The sequence below is a fragment of the Narcine bancroftii genome, chromosome 13 (genome assembly GCF_036971445.1).
Source record: "Narcine bancroftii isolate sNarBan1 chromosome 13, sNarBan1.hap1, whole genome shotgun sequence".
NCBI classification, from domain to species: Eukaryota; Metazoa; Chordata; class Chondrichthyes; order Torpediniformes; family Narcinidae; genus Narcine; species Narcine bancroftii.
The window spans coordinates 78,217,305-78,236,331 of NC_091481.1; the positions used below are offsets into that span (position 1 = coordinate 78,217,305).

The following is a 19,027-nucleotide window of genomic DNA, read 5'->3' on the forward strand; positions in this document are numbered from 1 at the left end:
CCTTGAATTCAGTGAATGCTTGATACTGGGGCACTTCATAATATGCTTTGCACAGACTAGATTGTTTAATTGCTGTAAAGTACTGGTACTTGTAGCAATATTTTGGTGTCTTACTATGAGCACTGTAGGATGGAACATTTTCTTTTGATTTTGTACTTTTAAACCAATTTTATAAAATTTCCTTGCTGCGGAACAGTAATTGCAAAGCATTGCAATATGAGGGATTGCAATTCATGTTTCCAGTCCCACTCGGCTAATAAAATGGCTGTCTGCAGCAACTTTTGGTGTGTTGCACCTAGATTATGTAACACTTCTGAAGCTGAGTAGCTTAACCTTATAAGGTAATCTTGTTGAAGCATTACCTGGGGGAGTGGCTTTTGCTGAGGGACAGTGTTATCTGCATAGCTGAATCTGAGTCAGCTGTGAAATCATCATGTTTCTGAAAGGCGACTGCTTCTTTTCCACTCAAAACTGCAAATGTTCTACAAAGGCGACATTGTAAATGGGAAACTGGGATTGAACCAGTAGTGTTGAGAGACTTTGATACTAAGCAGTTTACAAGTATGCAAGGCTGTGGAATTAAGTGATCTGCCATCTACAAAATGTAGGTGTTTGTCCAAATCCTTGAAGTGAATGTGCATTCTTTAAGCATGTGATCAGCTTCTGTAAATGAGGAATGAACAAGGAGAGCAGTTTTTGAGGCAGAGAAAAGACACTTGAACAGTGGGTAGTAATTTAATATGAAAGGTTTTTAAATTTCCCTCTTGTTCCTTTAACTGGAATTTTGAGTTTGCGCAATGGAAACAATGAATCTGAAAGCCAGAAGGTAATTCTGTTGGAATTTATGAGATCCTGGAAATTCAGCATATTCCCAATGCCTCTTTCCTTGGTATCCTGTCCGATTCTTCATCACTTGGTATGGGAACCGCTCAAAACTCAAACTGCAGAGTTGTGAATGCAGCTCGGGCCATTGTAAACCAAGGCAAAGAAACTGGGGTGGGAGTTGATGGAAAATAAAGGTAGATAATTGATGCAGTCAGGTTGGAGACTGCAGTGACGAAATATAAGATGTTCCACCAGTTTGTAAATGGCCTCAACTTGACAGTACAAGAAGCCATGGGCAGACATGTTAATGTGGTAGAGGGCAGTGAAATTAAAGTGGTTGGCCAGTGGGAGATCCTTGCTCTTGCCTATATTGAACTGCATTGTATCCAGCGAATCACTGGTTAAATAGAGTATCGTCACTCACAGTGTGGCAAATGCATAGATGTACACTGTACATTTCTTTATTCACTAAAACACGAAAAAAATACTTTCTCCAAATCTTGTGGCTCTTGAAAACTGATTCATGGTATGGGCGGTAGGTTTGTATAAAAACACATGCTACACAGGATATTCACATTCATTGTGTGATCTCATGAACCAAGAATGTTGTATCTGGTTGTTATGACTGGAATTGTGAAAGGAGCAAATTTGCCATCTAGCTCACTGACCAGCATTGAAGAACATGTTGAAAATTTGTTATTATTTAAAAATTATAGCCCTTCGTGAGATCATACTTGTGGATGCCTTAAGGGTATTTTCAATACACATGTCTGACAACTTAGAGTGAAAAAACACGCAAATGCTGGAGAAACTCAGCAGGTCAAACAGTGCTTTTATGTAGCAGAGGTAAATATACATGACCAACATTTCGGGATTGAACCCTTCATCAACAGAATCCTGCATTTTACCTCTGACAACTTAGATATGATTGAGTATTTTTCTATTAACTATGAATGTGAAATATAGTTTGTTATCATCTGATTGTACATATCTTTTCTTTTTTTGGCTTGGCTTCGCGGACGAAGATTTAGGGAGGGGGTAAAAAGTCCACGTCAGCTGCAGGCTCATTTGTGGCTGACAAGTCCGATGCGGAACAGGCAGACACGGTTGCAGCGGCTGCAGGGGAAAATTGGTGGGTTGGGGTTGGGTGTTGGGTTTTTCCTCCTTTGCGTTTTGTCAGTGAGGTGGGCTCTGCGGTCTTCTTCAAAGGAGATTGCGATTGTACATACACAACCTGATGAAACAGTATCTTTCCATCCATGGGACACAAAAGCACAATATACAGGACATATTCATAAATAATCAAAATAAACGTGTATATGAATCACTTATTGTATATAAATGTTTGGGATGATTTGCATGGTTACAGGATTCTGTTCCTCAGAGGTAAAGATATATTACCAAGGTTTTGGGCCTGAGCTTTTCACCTCTGTGGATGCTGCGAGACCTGCTAATTTCCTCCAGAATTTCTGTATTTTTACTACAATCACACCGTCTGGACATTGTGGTAAGAACCTCCAGGATTTCTGTAGTTTTACTACCATCACACTGTCTGGAGATTGCCCAGTCAGGCAGTCCTGATTTGATGCTCCTGTACCACCACCTTGATAGTACTGGGTTAAAGATACTCTGTGTCAGATGGAAAGGGTTTTCTATAATTCCTTGAGCCCTTTTTAGGTAACTCTTCCAGTAAATGTTGTCAGTGGAGAAAAGAGAGACCCCCAGTGATCCTCTCAGCTGTTTTAATGATTATCTGTATAGACTTCCAGGCTGATGCTTTACAGCTACTATACCACACAAAAATAGGGGTGGTAGCCTTATCCTCATCAGTCTCCTTGGGAAGTATTGTCGCTGCTGCGTCTTCCTGCCGAATGAGTTCTCAGTGTGGTCTCAGTAGTGGAGAGGATCAAGAATTTCAAATTCCTGGGTGTCCACATCTTCGAGGATCTATCCCGGAGCATCAATCACTAAGAAAGCTCGGCAGTGGCTATACTTTGTGAAGTGTCTGAGGAGATTTGGTTTGACATGGAAAACTCTTGTAAACATTTACAGGTGTACCATTGAAAGCATTCTGACTGGTTGCATCACTGCCTGGTATGGAGGCACTAATTCTCAGGACAAGAATAAACTCGAGGGTGGTTGTTTTTTTTAAAAAATACTTTATTTTTGATTTTCAAAGACTCACAAACATTCTCTCTCAGCAATGCTTCGGAGGGTCGTTAACTTGGCCTGCGTGATCACAGGTACCAGACTTCACTCCATCGAGAACATTGAGGATGTGTAGTGGAGAATGGTTGACCTTTGTCTTCCTGAAGTCCACAATCATCTCCCTCGTCCTCATTGAGATTCTGGTTGATGTTCTCGCAGCATCTTACAAGCCTTTTAACCTTCACTCAATTCACCTGAATTAACAAGTGGTGAGGATTGTTTAAAGGGTTTTGATTTCATGTTCTTTGCAACTAAGTTAAAACATTAGAATAATTCAATATAAACATTTTGGATTTGTAATTTTTAAAAACTTTTCAGCTAATGATTGTCGTGCACGTTGCTACATATTTTAACTTAATGACTATAATCAATGGTAACTATGAAGAGGAAAAGAAGAGTGTTGATTACACTCCCCTGGTGTGCGCATCTTAAAAAAAAATTAAAAAAAAAAGGAGGAAAAGAAAAGATAAATTTCTAGGTAGAAAAACACGTGCCATTTATTCTTCATTATGAAGCTTCACTGCAACTCCAATCCATGTGGTGAATAGGCCACTTCCAACTAATCCTGTTTCTTTTGTCTACTTTCCATGCCTGGCAGCAGACCTAATGTCCCTAGCTCTGCAAAAAAAAACTCGAAGCTTCTCGAATGAAGTTGTCGAACCCTTTTACTTACTTTGAACCAGGATGTTGTTTTCATGGATTTATTTGTCAGTGCTGTCAGTTTTCATTTTGAATTTGGTGCTTTTTGTGGCCTATTGTGTTGGCTCTCGTCCACTTTATTCAATATTGCAGAATAACAGCTGCCATTATTTTCTAAAACTGAGGTTTGTAGGTTTGGATGACTTGCCCAATCCCTGATCTATCGTGGAGACGAGGGAGAAAAAGAATGGTTGGCGTTTCAATCTGAAACCGCTTCATCAATTAAAGGGCTCTGGCTTGAAATTTCGACTATTCTTTAACTCCTCCTGATTCTGCTTGTCTTGCGAAGTTTCTCCAGTTTTCGTTTCTAATTCCAGCATCAGCAGGTCACCTGATCTTTCGTGCCTTTCATGAAGTATTAATTTCCATTGCCTATCATTCTTGAAGATGAGCATTTCTTCCTTTCGCTTCACCCCCCCCCCCCCCTTGAGTTTCACCTTTTTGATGCTTGATAGGTTTTCAATTTTGATCTTGATCAACCGTTTATTTAAATTTTTAATTTAATTTTTAAATTTGGGTCTACAGAACAGTAACGGGCCCTTCTGACCCATGAACCCACAACATCCATAAACTTCAATGCACCTTAAAAGAACATTGAAGTAGATTTTAAGCATGACTTTGGAAGTGGATCAGAATTTATTGTCATGACATCAGAAAATTTGTTGCTACAGAGCAAGTACAATGCAGTGCATTACATTGCAGATATTGCTATACATATAAATTGTTTCCTAAATAAATAGGATAAAATGAGATGTAGTGTGTGTGGTTCATTGCCCATTCACAAATCTGATTACAGAAGAGAAGTTGACTTTTGCTGCTGGGTCTCATCTTTAGGCTCCTGTATCTCCTTTCTGATGGTAGCAGTGTGAAGAGGGCATGGCCTGGGTGGTGGGGGTCCTTGAGGATGGAGGCTGCTTTTTTAAAACACCACCTTTTGTAGATTTCCTCGATGGAGTGAAGACTGGTGTTTGACGTTATCTGCTTTTTACAGAGTCTTAAGGCATTCAATTTCCTCCAAGGGTGCCTTTCACTTGCTATAGATTTGCCTACCAACTTCCTTCCTGTCCATTTTTACCCTAGCACTATCCACCCAGACCTTGATCTTCAAGGCATTTTCACAATGGTCTAACCTCATTGTCTAGATCCCCATTTTACCATGCATTCGTTGCCTTTCCAAATTTAATATAGTTTAAAAACCATTGGGCCATCTAGTATTTAAAGCTATGTTTTAAATGCTCTGCAAATAACTAAATGTGCACTATATTAAATACTTAGCAGTTAATGCAGAAGTGACAGAATCTTTATCTTGCCAAATTGGCAAGATTGGCGGTTCAAAATATAGTTTTAGCCATTCACACTGGACCAATGTTAACCGGTTCTCTATGCCCTTTCAAACTCACCACCTGGCATCACCAGGTATGCCTGTCCATTCTGCATACCACCCCCCCCACCCTCGCTCGTCCATCCTGCGTACCCACCCCCCACCCCCCCCCCCCCCCCTCCCCACCCCGGTCCCTTTCACACTGGGCTAGCTGGTTTGCTGATTTAAAACAACCCTCCCTAGGTGGTTCATCCTGAGGCAAGCTGATGCCTGGTGCTGGTTCGCAAGTGTTCACACTGCATGTTAACAAGTAGATTGGTGGTTAATTACTGGGTTAAAGAGCCAGTATGAATGGAACTATTGACTTCATTTAGTTGACATTGCACCAGATGGTTTAAACTGTTCAATGAGCTTCAAGTGTGAAATAGTGATGTAAAACTGTGCTCTCACTTGAGGAAGCAAAATTGTGGGTCTGGTAATCAAAAGTATTGTTTGTTTGTTTCCAGGTTATTTTTTTTTTGTCACCCAGAAAATTAATTATTCATACTTTTCACCTGCGTCAAAGGTCTGGTTATAATGAAAAACTTTCTGTCACTTGTATTTTCTTGATTAAATTAGGAGAATGACAGAGGTATTGATAATATGTTCTGATTTAAAGACATGCAAGATTGGTTCTGTAGTTACCTAATTTTCTTGTCAATAAAAGGCAACCTTTGTAACACTGTATAGAAGCTGTCGGATTAAAATTGTTTTTCAAAAATTATGGACCTGAGTGGAATATTCTGTAAATCTGTAGTTAAATGGGTTTATTATGTGTGTTTGAATAGGGTCTCTGTGCATTTCACTGTATTACATATAATTATTCAGTAGTAATGGCAATTATGATCAAATGTTTTCAAGGTGGAAATATTTATGGTGTCGTGCTTTCTGAATTGGGGAAACTAAATTGACAAAAATTAATAGTCGTTTCATTATTCTATTGTCAGTAAACTCCATAACGGTAAGTTCTGTAGTAGAGAATGGCGATTAAAAGAAATAATTAATCTGAATTGACTTGTTCTTTTATAGTCGATGAATCTCCTATCCAACATCAGTATTTATGAGCCAAATGGTAATTTCTAGTGTTAGTTTCTGGTACACTTGGTTTCTCCACAATTACAGTAAAGAATTATTCTCACAACTTGAGTGTTTTCGAGTTCTTCTGCTTCGCTATTTTGCAATTTAAGTTGGTACCATTTTCCAGAGATTCTTTTGTGGAAAAATATAGAATGTGGAAATATTCTGGAGACATGTTTGAGATTAAAGCTGGACCGTTTTAATTTGTTTTTAAAAGTGTCTTTGCTAAATTAAAGTCTGTGTTTTATTGTGTGCCTTACAAAACTGGGGAGATGAGATTGTAGTTGTATCCAAGTTGTTAAGATTGAATACATTAAAATCTATGGTATCCAGCACCTACAAGGTGCCAGATATGCCAGTTTTCTGATTGCCTGAGATGCTCTTACAATTAAGAACAGCATTAAAGAATATACAGTTTAAAAGAATGTAATTTGAAAAAAAAAGCACCGTAGTTAGTTATGTAATGGTCACTGTTTTTAGACATGCAGCATGGTAACAGGCCATTTCCCCCCATGAGCCCATGCCATCCAATTAACCTACAACCCCCGATACCTTTTAAAAGGTGGGAGGAAACTGGAGCCCCCGGGGAAAACTCTCCCCCTGGGGAGAACCTACAAGTTCCATACAGAAAGTGTGGGATTCTAACCTCGACAATGAAGACGCTGTTTACATCCGGTACCGCACGGATGGCAGTCTCTTCAATCTGAGGCGCCTGCAAGCTCGCACCAAGACACAAGAGCAACTTGTCCATGAACTACTCTTTGCAGACGATGCCGCTTTAGTTGCCCATTCAGAGCCAGCTCTTCAGCACTTGACGTCCTGCTTTGCGGAAACTGCCAAAATGTTTGGCCTGGAAGTCAGCCTGAAGAAAACGGAGGTCCTCCATCAGCCAGCTCCCCACCATGACTACCAGCCCCCCCACATCTCCATCGGGCACACAGAACTCAAAACGGCTGCACCATTTCATCAGATGCAAGGATCGACAACGAGATAGACAACAGACTCGCCAAGGCAAATAGCACCTTTGGAAGACGACACTTTGGAAGAGTCTGGAAAAACAACCAACTGAAAAACCTCACAAAGATAAGCATATACAGAGCCGTTGTCATACCCACACTCCTGTTCGGCTCCAAATCATGGGTCCTCTACCGGCATCACCTATGGCTCCTAGAACGCTTCCACCAGCGTTGTCTCCGCTCCATCCTCAACATTCATTGGAGCAACTTCATCCCTAACATCGAAGTACTCGAGATGGCAGAGGCCGACAGCATCAAATCCACGCTGTTGAAGATCCAACTGCGCTGGGTAGGTCACGTCTCCAGAATGGAGGACCATCACCTTCCCAAGATCGTGTTATATGGCGAGCTCTCCACTGGCCATCGTGTCAGAGGTGCACCAAAGAAGAGGTACAAGGACTGCCTAAAGAAATCTCTTGGTGCCTGCCACATTGACCACCGCCAGTGGGCTGATATCGCCTCAAACCATGCATCTTGGCGCCTCACAGTTCGGCGGGCAGCAACCTCCTTTGAAGAAGACCGCAGAGTCCACCTCACTGACAAAAGGCAAAGGAGGAAAAACCCAACACCCAACCCCAACCAACAAATTTTCCCCTGCAACCGTGTCTGCCTGTCACGCATTGGACTTGTCAGCCACAAACGAGCCTGCAGCTGATGTGGACATTTACCCCTCCATAAATCTTCGTCCGCGAAGCCAAGGAAAAAGAAAGGTGTTGCACGAACTGACTGCTATGCCAACCAATTTCCGTAACTTACGAATTTAAATTGAAACCCTGGTCGCTGGCACTGAAACAGTGTTGCAGTACCATAATGAACCCACCCCCCCCCCCCCCCAATCAAGTTTACAGATAAAGCCTTACTACATGCATCAGATGCCTTGCTGTTTAGCATGCCACTCTCCATCCATCACGGTCTCTGAGCCTCCGAATTAAAGATATCGCCTCCCCTGTTTCTAACGATGATGTTAATCCATCTATATTTTCATTCTCTGTCTGCCTCAGGCTTCTTTTTCCTTCCAGCTTTCCAGTTGTAACTAAATGTTCTAATGTATCTCTTTGCATGATGTGTCCAAATAATTTTGATTTTTTTTTCTCTGATTTTTAAGTAATGTACATTTTGTTTTTGTTCTTTGTAGAACTTTTGTTGCCCTATCTGTGTATGATATGCATAGCATTCATCTGAGAAATATTAATCTGAGAAATATACCTACTAATAAAGATCAAAACTCTTGCTAGGCAGGGCTCAAGCCTGAAATGTCGTGACCTTCTGAAGTTCTCCAACAATCACCGTGCCTGCAGACATGGCTGTTTTAACACCCTTTTTGTTTGCTTCTGTTCTCCAATTTTGGTCTTCTGTGAATGAATGCCTTCCAGTGCTCCACCATTTATTGTAGCTTTAGTCGCATCAACACCCAACCCCAACCAACCAATTTTCCCTTGCCGTGTCTGCCTGTCCCGCATCGGACTTGTCAGCCACCAACGAGCCTGCAGCTGACGTGGACGTTACCCCTCCATAAATCTTCGTCCGCAAAGCCAAGCCAAAGAAGAAGAAGAAGAAGAAGAAAGAAGAGTCGCATCAGTTCAGGAAATGCTTATTCTCTTGCGTTTTAAGGCCTCCCTGAAAGGCCTTGTTCCTTTGCTGTTTAGAAAAGGAATACGGATATATATGCTGGTTTGAATTTGCATTGGCAGTTGAGGTTTGGAATGTTACAATGGCTGATTTAGAGTTTAATTTCAATGGTTTCAACCAGTCTTAGCATGTGTTGGCTTAGCTCCATCCTTTCATAGGATATGGGCCACACTGTTGGTTAGTGCAAAACATTATGATTTTTCCCAGTGAGTTGGAAGTGATGCGATACTGCCTTGGCATTTGAGTGGCTTGGCTCAGCTATTGCATCGAGGCCATAGTTTAAAGAATGCAAACTATTTTGATAGTTTCATGGTTACCAACCAATAATTTATGGCTGTTCATCAGGTAAGAATTTTGTGTGGTGGGGATATAATTTTTCTGGATTATTGGCTCAGATCTCTGGACTATTAATCCACCGTTGTATCTCCGTGCTCACTTATCGCATATGATTGACTTTCAAAAAGCTATTGCAATGATCTCACATTCACTTTGCATACTACTGATTGGGTTCTTTGAAAACTGATCTACCTTTGCAGTATTGCAACAGCAATATCAATGGATAGCCATAAGAGCACTTGAAATGGGAGTAGACCATTTTACGCTTTACTGTTCATCACAATCCGAGTCGATTTTCTACTTCTGGGATGGATTTTCTTTGCCTTAAACAGTCATCTCTTTTTTTTTTCCTGAAATGACTTGATAGGGGACATTTCTTGCACCAGAAGAGCCTTTTAAGGGTTTTGTAAATTTCACTGTAAGATCCTCATGCTCTTCTAATCTCGGGAATGAAAGCGCAGTAGAACTCAGATTATCCGAAATTGGGTTCTCTGAAATCCTTTTTCGGAGCTGAACTGACTGGGGACCTTGGGTTCTCAGCACCAGCAGATTTTGGGCTTCTGGCGTCACCTCGGTGGGGAGAGGTCGGCAGTGGCCAGCATTTTTTTGGGTGAGAATTGGATATTATTTTAATGTTTTAAAAGCTTTACATTGTTGTTTAAATACTATTACAAGTGATTTGCTGTTGCTACCGGGCTGTTTTTAAAAAGTGACCGGTTCTTCAAAAAAGAGTTTATCCGAAATGGGACCAGTCTGACCATTTTGGATAATTGGAATTATCCTGTAAAGTCCGTGTAATTTTCCCTATTCTTTCAAGCCTGAAAGCAATCTTTGGTCTACCTTCTCTATTGGCATGTTTTTCTTTTCAGCGCATTGTGCTGCAGCCATAAAGTAAGTGTAAAACAAAAATTTGCAGACGCTGCTCGAGTTTCCCATCATCTATGGGTAGAAATGGTTCGTCAATGTTTTGGGTCAGTGAACAAAACTTGAGTTTTAAAGCAAGCCCTGATGTAATACAATCCCCCCCCCCCCAACAATCTTGTTTTTGTAAATAATCCACTTTAAATTTAAAAAATATTTATTTAAGCATAGAGCACAGTTACAGGCCCTTCCAGCCCATGAGCCTGTGCCACCCAAACCCCCAGTACGCTCTTGAATGGTGGGAGGAAACTGGAGCCCCCCCCCCCCCCCCAGGGAAATGTAGACATGGGAAGAAGGTACAAACTCCTTACAGCGTGGGATTTAAACCCGGGTTTAATGCCGCCTAAGTGTTGCGCCAACCATGTTGCTCACTTGTTTTTTCTTTCAACAGGACTCAGATGTTAAATCCAACTATTGCTTGGTCTGAATATGTATTTTCTTTTCATGCAGACATTTACAGCATGGTGCAACTCACATTTGCGGAAGGCAGGAACACAAATTGAAGTAATTGAAGAGGATTTTAGAGATGGCCTCAAGCTTATGTTGCTTTTAGAGGTGATATCAGGTGAGAACATGCAAGCTTTTTAAAATGTTTGAATTCAAGTCGAGAATACATCTAATTTTTTTTGAGAGGGAGGATGTTTCAGATTTTATCCTTTCGACGAAGTTTTCAATAAATAGTCAATGTATTTTTTTTACCCTCTTGTGAAAATGCCATAAACTTAGCAAATTGATGTGTTAGCAAATGACTAGTCTTGGCAATGCTAGGTACAATTTGATATTCCCTGTTTGAAGGATGGGAAATTTTTCCCATTTAAGCAGTTTTTAATCAACATGAAAGCAAGTATGAAAGTTATCTTGTTTTAAGCTGGAAAAGATGCAAAACAAAAAGAATTCACGAGGATGTTACTGGGACTGCAGTTGTAAGGGAATACTGGATCGATCAGGATCTTGTTTTCTGGAGTAGAGGAGGAGAGTTGACCTTGTTGGTTATAAAATTGTGAGGGGCATAGAAAAAGTGAATAGGCATTTTTTTTTTTTAGGGAATCTAAATCTAAAATTTGAATATCCTATTTACCATAATGGATGCACCACAAGACGGGCTGTCCTTCGTGCAGAAATGGACATAGATCATTATTTATTTATTTATTTATTTTTATTTTTTGTCATAGATCATTTTTAATACTGAAATGATAATTTGTCCTAGTTTCCTTCTGTTGTGCCACTGCTTGTTGCAGGCTCTGTGGTTGTTCTAGTGTTCTTGATGATGGACACGTTTGATTCTAAGAGTTGATCACTCTCTTCTGTAACACTAGCTCCTACCTCTAGCTGGTGTCTTACCAATGGGCGGAGATGAGGAGCCTTGGAATCTTGGCAGAAAGGCAATGTTAGAATCGGGCTATTCATTGGATAATTTGGTGTCGGAGTGCAGGTGTAGAGTATTTTGCCGAATTGAGAATCTACTTTGGTGCTGGTATCTGCAAAGGGGTGTGTGTATTTTTGTCCTATAATTTGCAGTTTGTTGCAACTGAGTGGGCTGCTGGACTGTTTTCTAGAATACTCTTAGAGATGACCATATTTCTTGTGCTGAAGTTGCTTATAAGCAGTAAGAGAAACTTGAGTTCCCTTCCTGAGGGAGATTTGTGAACTGGAATGGGATCTTGGCATTTTCTGACCTATTCTGAATTGTGTGCCCCATTCTTTGGTTTGCAAAACCAAGACTAGCACAGTGAGGTTGTTATGCCTTTAAGATATTAGATGGCTTTACGATTAAAGGAAATTAAATGGCTATAGTTCGGAAAGAGAACTTGCTTGTAATTTATTAAGTATGTTGATCTTTGTCCTTACAAAAATAACTATTTAGACTTTGCATTAGAGCCAAGTTTATTCGTATTCACAACTGACTTCACATCAGTGTCCTGTTAACTTAAAGGTTGGAGATTAAAGCTGAATCCATATTGTACTGCTCGGTTTGTGTTAGAAAACTAATTGAGCTGGTGGACTTTGTTCATTTAAAACAAAATGTATTTGATTCTAGGCCCTCTTTAACTGATTTGATTCAAAACGTGCTTGAATAAGCTAAAGAACACAATTCATCAAACGCTAGAAATATTGCATGTTGGAACAGCTGAGAGTATATTGGGAATAATTGATTCAGCCATGACACTTCATTTATTTAATGTTAGGTTCTTGGTTTGACTTATTCCATAGATTTGAGAATAAAAATCTAAGATGACATTTAATGACTATTAAATGGATGAATAGACCTAACTTTCCATTCAGATGGTGTGAAAAGTTACTTCAAGTATTATTGCCATAGACAGTACTTTACCTTCAACTGAGATGACTTTTTGAACTCTAATTTTGTAGAAGCTTGCTGTATATTGTCTTATTTCCTACAGTTGATTAAACTTGAAAGCAAATTTGTCATTGAAATACTGAGGTGTTCTATGGTTATAAAAAGACCTATGCCCTGGATTATGAATGATTTATTCGGCACTCCTTGATCACTGTTCTACTAGCTTTAACTACGGAATTTTCACTTCTAAGGAAAATGCAAACATTTTCAAAATTGATGGTACAGGTACACAATCCTTTCTCCAGACACTAAATCCAGAAAGCTCCAAAAACCGGCATTTTTTTCATGGTGCTGGTACAGCAGAGAGAGAGAGAGAGAGAGAGAGAGAGAGAGAGAGAGAGAGAGAGAGATGGCAGCGCAACTAGGTTGGGTGGGGCGGGGGAAGGGGAGAGACGGCAGGGCGACTCGGGTGGGCGAGGGGGGAGAGAGTTGGGAGCGCGACTCAGGTGGATGGGGCGAAGAGAGACGGCAGTGCGACTAGGACAGGGGAGGAGAGAGGCGGCAGCGCGACTCGGGCGGGAGGGAGAGAGACGGCAGTGCAACTCGGGTGGGGGGGAGAGAGACGGCAGCGTGACTCGGGCGGGGGGAGGGGAGAGAGAGACTGCCACGTGACTCGGGCAGGCGTGGGGGAGAGAGATGCCAGCGCAACTGGAAAGGGGTGGATACGGCAACACAATTTGGGTGGGCTTAAATCTGGGGCAGCTGGCTTTCGTTCTGAAATTCGGACACACTGTCCCCCAAGGGTTCTGGATAAAGGATTGTGTACCTGTATTTCTTTTGTGCAAGGTTCCCCAACTATCAGTATTTGGCAATTTATTACAAGCACCTGTAAATCATGTCCTTAGATTTTTTTTGAGTAAATGATCTCAAAAATTTGACCAAGCACATGATTTCTATTTTTAATGTGTTTACTGTAACTTGTCATTGGAACCTCAAGCAGAAGTTTTGTGAGAAAAACATGCGAGCAATCTTTTATTTCCCCCCCTCCCAGGAGAGAGATTACCTAAACCGGAGCGTGGGAAAATGAGGGTGCATAAAATAAATAATGTCAACAAGGCATTGGATTTCATTGCATCCAAAGGTGTGAAGTTGGTTTCGATTGGAGCAGAAGGTAAGATTTCTTTTCTCATTTATATAATTTGTTGCGTGAAACTTGCAAAACCGAGTGTATGCATTCTTTTGGACTGTAAATTGTTTTCTGGGAACTTGGCTTGGCAACTTGTCAGTGGAGCTTAAAAAAATCACGTTGATGAAATCCAGTTTTGCCTTGACTCTTTAAAAGAAAATTTGAATATTTGTTCTCTGAAGTTCCGCACCTACTTGCATATTTGTCTTGTTTTGGCACATAGTTCCATACATTGAAATGTTCCAAATGGCCATTCTTGAATGTGAACCTGCACTGAGCAGTGTTGATAAATGATAATATAGTCTAACTTGATATTGCCATGTCTTTAGAGGTTGAGAATCCTGATTTATCTCCTCTTAAACTTTGTCCAACAATGCAGAAGAATACGGCTGACTTGGAATTGAACTAGAATTTAGAACTTCTAAGTATGAACCAACAGTTGGTTTCAGATTCTTTTCCTGCTTTCTCTCCAAAATTATACCTATTTCATAATTGAGTAAATATTAAACCCTTTGGCTAAGAATATTAATTATTTCTGTGCTGTCAAATATACAGGTCAAGGGTGGCCAAACTTTGGCTCGTGAAATATGTTGGCTGAGTCAGGAAACGTACGAGCTGGCACTCACAATAGTGGTTTGAGTGGGCATGGCTTGCGACTGTGTAATTGTTGTGGCTCTCATGTGTCTGTTGAAGTTTATCGTATGTGGCTCTTATGTTAAGCAAGTTTGGCCGCCCCTGTTCTTGGTTGTTCAAGCATTGAACTAATAATCTGGAATTGCGGTAAATTGTGCATTTACCATAGTTGTATATCATTCCATGATCTTTGACATTTTTGTAAACTGGACACCAAGATTAACTGAGCTTCTGGAGATGCTGCTTTTCTCTACTTTCCTATTGTGAGGAGTTTTATCTGATATCCAGGACTCTCTTTCTTTGGCTGGGCTTCGTAGACGAAGATTTATGGAGAGGTAAATGTCCACGTCGGCTGCAGGCTCGTTTGTGGCTGACAAGTCCGATGCGGGACAGGCAGACATGGTTGCAGGGGAAAATTGGTTGGTTGGGGTTGGGTGTTGGGTTTTTCCTCCTTTGTCTTTTGTCAGTGAGGTGGGCTCTGCGGTCTTCTTCAAAGGAGGTTGCTGCCCGCCGAACTGTGAGGCGCCAAGATGCACGGTTTGAGGCGAGATCAGCCCACTGGCGGTGGTCAATGTGGCAGGCACCAAGAGATTTCTTTAGGCAGTCCTTGTACCTCTTCTTTGGTGCACCTCTGACATGATGGCCAGTGGAGAGCTCGCCATATAACACGATCTTGGGAAGGCGATGGTCCTCCATTCTGGAGACGTGACCTACCCAGCGCAGTTGGATCTTCAACAGCGTGGATTTGATGCTGTCGGCCTCTGCCATCTCGAGTACTTCGATGTTAGGGATGAAGTCGCTCCAATGAATGTTGAGGATGGAGTGGAGACAACGCTGGTGGAAGCGTTCTAGGAGCCGTAGGTGATACCGGTAGAGGACTCATGATTCGGAGCCGAACAGGAGTGTGGGTATGACAACGGCTCTGTATACGCTAATCTTTGTGAGGTTTTTAAGTTGGTTGTTTTTCCAGACTCTTTTGTGTAGTCTTCCAAAGGCGCTATTTGCCTTGGCGAGTCTGTTGTCTATCTCATTGTCGATTCTTGCATCCGATGAAATGGTGCAGCCGAGATAGGTAAACTGGTTGACCGTTTTGAGTTCTGTGTGCCCGATGGAGATGTGGGGGGGGTGGTAGTCATGGTGGGGACTATCATCTTGCAAACAACTCTTTTATGGCTATCCTGTTATCAGTACCAACTTCAAAACTCCAACTCGTGATTAAATATATGATGAGGAGCAATTGTTCAGTTGAAGTTACTGAGATGTTACAATGTTATATTAAATTTAGTTCTCTATAAAATAAATTTCTTTATGGTTCAGATTAGAGTTTATTCGCTGATCCAAGTGGACTGTGTTTAGTTTTTCAGAAATTGTCAATGTGCTTCTTTTCAGAAATTGTGGATGGTAATGTTAAAATGACCCTGGGAATGATCTGGACAATCATTCTTCGTTTTGCTATTCAAGACATATCTGTTGAAGGTAAAGTGATTTAACCCTGGAATGCAAAACCTGGATTCTTGTGTGCATAATAAGCTAAAATTCTTGGTCGGTACAGTGCTTGGTTTAGGAACCAAAAGTCCATGTTGTATCTGTAAAATTTATTTTGATCTCAAACTTGATTCAGAAGTGAGGTGGTGGACTGGCACACCAGTTTAATGCACTGAACCAAAGTTTGGACTCAAATTCAGTCTGGGTAGAGTTGTCAACGTCATAGAAACTTAAAATTTAAGATTGAAATGAAAACTCTGCTCTTCCCTTTTGACCATGATTGTTGGTTAAGTGTTAATTTATTATGTTTAATTAGTCAACTTCAAAGAATGTATTAAATACTTATTGTTCAATTGTGAATGTGTCCTGTGATTATCTGCTAAACCTGCTCATTTGGTGCTGTATTTGTGATGGTGTGGAGTTGATCTTGTAGCAATTTAAAATTTGGCAGTCAGATTAATTGACTTCACCAGCGGTTTAAAACTAAGTTGAATATAAAATGAATAATAATGTTCAAAGTCCTAACTGATATTTTAAAATGCAATTAGTGCATTTTTTAACATATTCCAGTTTGGGTTCTATTAAATTTCCTAGGAATTTAAAAGACATCCTGCAGGAGGCTCGATAGCATTTGGTTATGTTCTGGTATCAGATTTTCTATTTAATAGAGGGAGTAGCACTCCGATTCTGAATGATTTCAACTTTTGGACCATATATATTCAATTTCATTAATCCTGTTATGAGAGATGATAGCCTTTATTATCAGATGAAATATTGTTACCATGAGGAAGGGGTACTTGAAAATGTGCTGACAGGAAGACGAGGCCGTTTGTAATTTTGTCTTGTACCACATACAACCTAGTAGGAAATAGGTTCCAAGCAGCAGGTTTGGTCTGCTGATGCCAACAAACTTCGACAGTACATTTTAATTCATTTTAAATTCTTTGCCTCAGTGGTTTAGACTATTTTTGTGATGGTTCAGCAGTTCTAATTGTTTCTTACTACTGAAACTTTTCAGAAACATCTGCCAAGGAAGGATTGCTGCTGTGGTGCCAGAGGAAGACTGCGCCGTACAAAAATGTGAACGTGCAGAACTTCCACATCAGGTAATGTTGCAGTGTAATGTATCATTTGTTCTTTTGTAGTTGAAGGAGGAAGGAAAGTAATCTCTTAAACTAGATGAAACCAAACTTGTAGCAAGGGCTTTGTTATGGTTGTATCTGTTCCATGAATCTATTAATGTTCATGCAAACACTTGTAGATAGCTATGGATATTTTATAATATAGCTGCTGTTCATTTGAGGGCTGGAGGGTACGTAATTTTCATAATAGATTCACAAAAGAAAATTGAGTTCAGACGGTAGATGTTATCTACATGGACTTTAACAAGGCATTTAACAAGATCCAGCATGGTCCAGGAGGTCAGATTGCATGGGATCAAGGGTGAGCTGGCCCATCGGATACAGAATTGGCTTGATGGTAGGAGAAGGAGGATGGTAATGGAGGGTTGTTAGTTTGATTGAAGGCTTATGACCAGTGGTGTGCAACAGTGATCTGCTGGGGTCCACTGTTTATCTATGTTAACAGTTTGGATGACAATGTAGCTAGTATGGCTAGCAAGTTTGTGGATGAGAGCAAAATTGGAGGTAATGTGTATTGTGAAGGAGGGGGATGTTGGATGCTAATAAAATCGTGAGGGGCCCGGATGAGTGATGACATTTTCCTCAGAATCTTAAACCAGAGATCATAGGTTTAGAATGAGAGGGAAATATTAAAGATGTTGGTGAGTATATGGAATGAGCTACAGGTAATTATGTTAAAAGATATTTAGATGAGTGCATGCATAGGGAGGGGAGGTTGGAGGGAAATAGGCTGAACATGGAAAAATGAGATTAGCTGAGTCAGTGAGGATAAGTTGGACTGAAGGACCTGGTTCTGTGGTGTAGAACTCCAACTCTAATACAAGATTCCTTTATAGACATGTAGTCACCATTCATGCGGCCTGCTGCCCCTTACAGTAACAGTAAGAGAAGCAAAAGAGAGTCCCTTCAGTATTTGTGGATGCGCCTCCAGTGCTCCTGGGGCAGGCGAGGTGTTTGATTCCATATCCAAACCTTCAACACGATCGAAGCCTTCACTGCCCGAGGCCCTTCAGGGACCCTTCTTGCCCTCCACACCCTCTTGAATCCTGGTTCCGATACTTTGTTCCCATGAGCCAGCCTCTAGCAGGAAACCAGCATGTTCAGGTTGCATTTCTCTAAATTTTACCCAAGGAGCAAAGTGTAAATTTTAATTGTAAAAGATTTGTCTAAAATGTATGCTGATATTGGAAATGAACATGCCATCATCTGACGTTGACACTTTGATTCGGCTTGTTCCCTTTTTGCAGCAAAGATGTGACATGAATGTCTCTTTGCATGTGAACCTTTTTGTCCTTGCTGCTTCCCTCAATTGGTTGAAATTTTGTGTAAAATGTTGGTTATTGAATAGTTAGAACTTACTGTGGCCCCTGCAAATAAATATCACAAGGAGACTGATTTTGAATTGTAGCTTTTTTGAATAATGTCACTTGAAAATTTGCATTGAATTGGAGATCCAGGAGAGGCCAGATGCTGGAATCTTGCCAGAGGAACTCTGGGTTGAGCAAAATCAGTCTGCTGCTTGACCTGTTGAGATCAAGCCGATTGTTCGTATATTGAACTTGTTGACAGGCTCGAAATTATTTAATGGTTTGGATCATGTCAGTAAACTAGATAGTCTACCAAAGTAATTACAAAGTTCACAACTTTTAAGGCTATTTGGCACTGGACTTGTTTCTGCAATAATTGAGGGCAGTGCCTTTACCAGCATCTCTTAACATTTTTAGCCTCCAATTGTTCGTCCACATTTTCCTTGATGTACTGGTTAATCTTGGAAGTTGCCTGTAGGGAAAAATTCCATTGTCAAACAAAATAAAATTTAAATTTATAGTCCCCTCATTTTTTTTAAACTTCTCAAAAGGAAATAATCTCCATATTTTTTGCTCTTGTGTTTCACAGTTTTAAAAACTTATAATATTATCACCACTCTACTGGAAATTGTCCCAGATCTTCAAATTTGATTTTTATTCTCCTTTTATAGTTTGTGTTTGATACTCTTTCATGTAATAGGAGATTTATTATAACTAAAGACTCATTTTCTAATTTGCACTATAACCTGCTCCCTATGGCTTCCTTTCTAAACTACATGATTAGGATTGTGTAATGGAACTTTTCGATTTGTTACCCATTTAAAGTTTTTTTAATTTTAATATGTTGTCACGATTCTATTAAACAGCAGAATGAGTGGATGCAAACCTGCCTCTCCCAGGTGTA

The 19,027-nt window shown here is 40.5% G+C and overlaps 1 protein-coding gene and 1 long non-coding RNA gene across 3 annotated transcripts in view; one reads left to right on the forward strand and one right to left on the reverse strand.

Moving 5' to 3' along the window:
• The window catches only part of LOC138748163 (alpha-actinin-1-like), a 118,134-nt gene that overhangs the window by 34,316 nt on the left and 64,791 nt on the right, over positions 1-19,027 (forward strand). For both annotated transcript variants that reach the window (XM_069907932.1, XM_069907931.1), the window contains exons 2-5: positions 10,522-10,636; positions 13,422-13,541; positions 15,579-15,665; positions 16,693-16,780. In XM_069907932.1, coding sequence (XP_069764033.1) covers positions 10,522-10,636; positions 13,422-13,541; positions 15,579-15,665; positions 16,693-16,780 — 410 coding nt within the window. The remainder of the gene's footprint in view (positions 1-10,521; positions 10,637-13,421; positions 13,542-15,578; positions 15,666-16,692; positions 16,781-19,027) is intronic.
• On the reverse strand, positions 2,965-8,152 carry LOC138748955 (uncharacterized). The gene is made up of 2 exons (XR_011348332.1): positions 8,046-8,152; positions 2,965-3,227 (listed from the first exon to the last, which is right to left on the reverse strand). It is a non-coding gene; the product is annotated as an uncharacterized lncRNA (long non-coding RNA).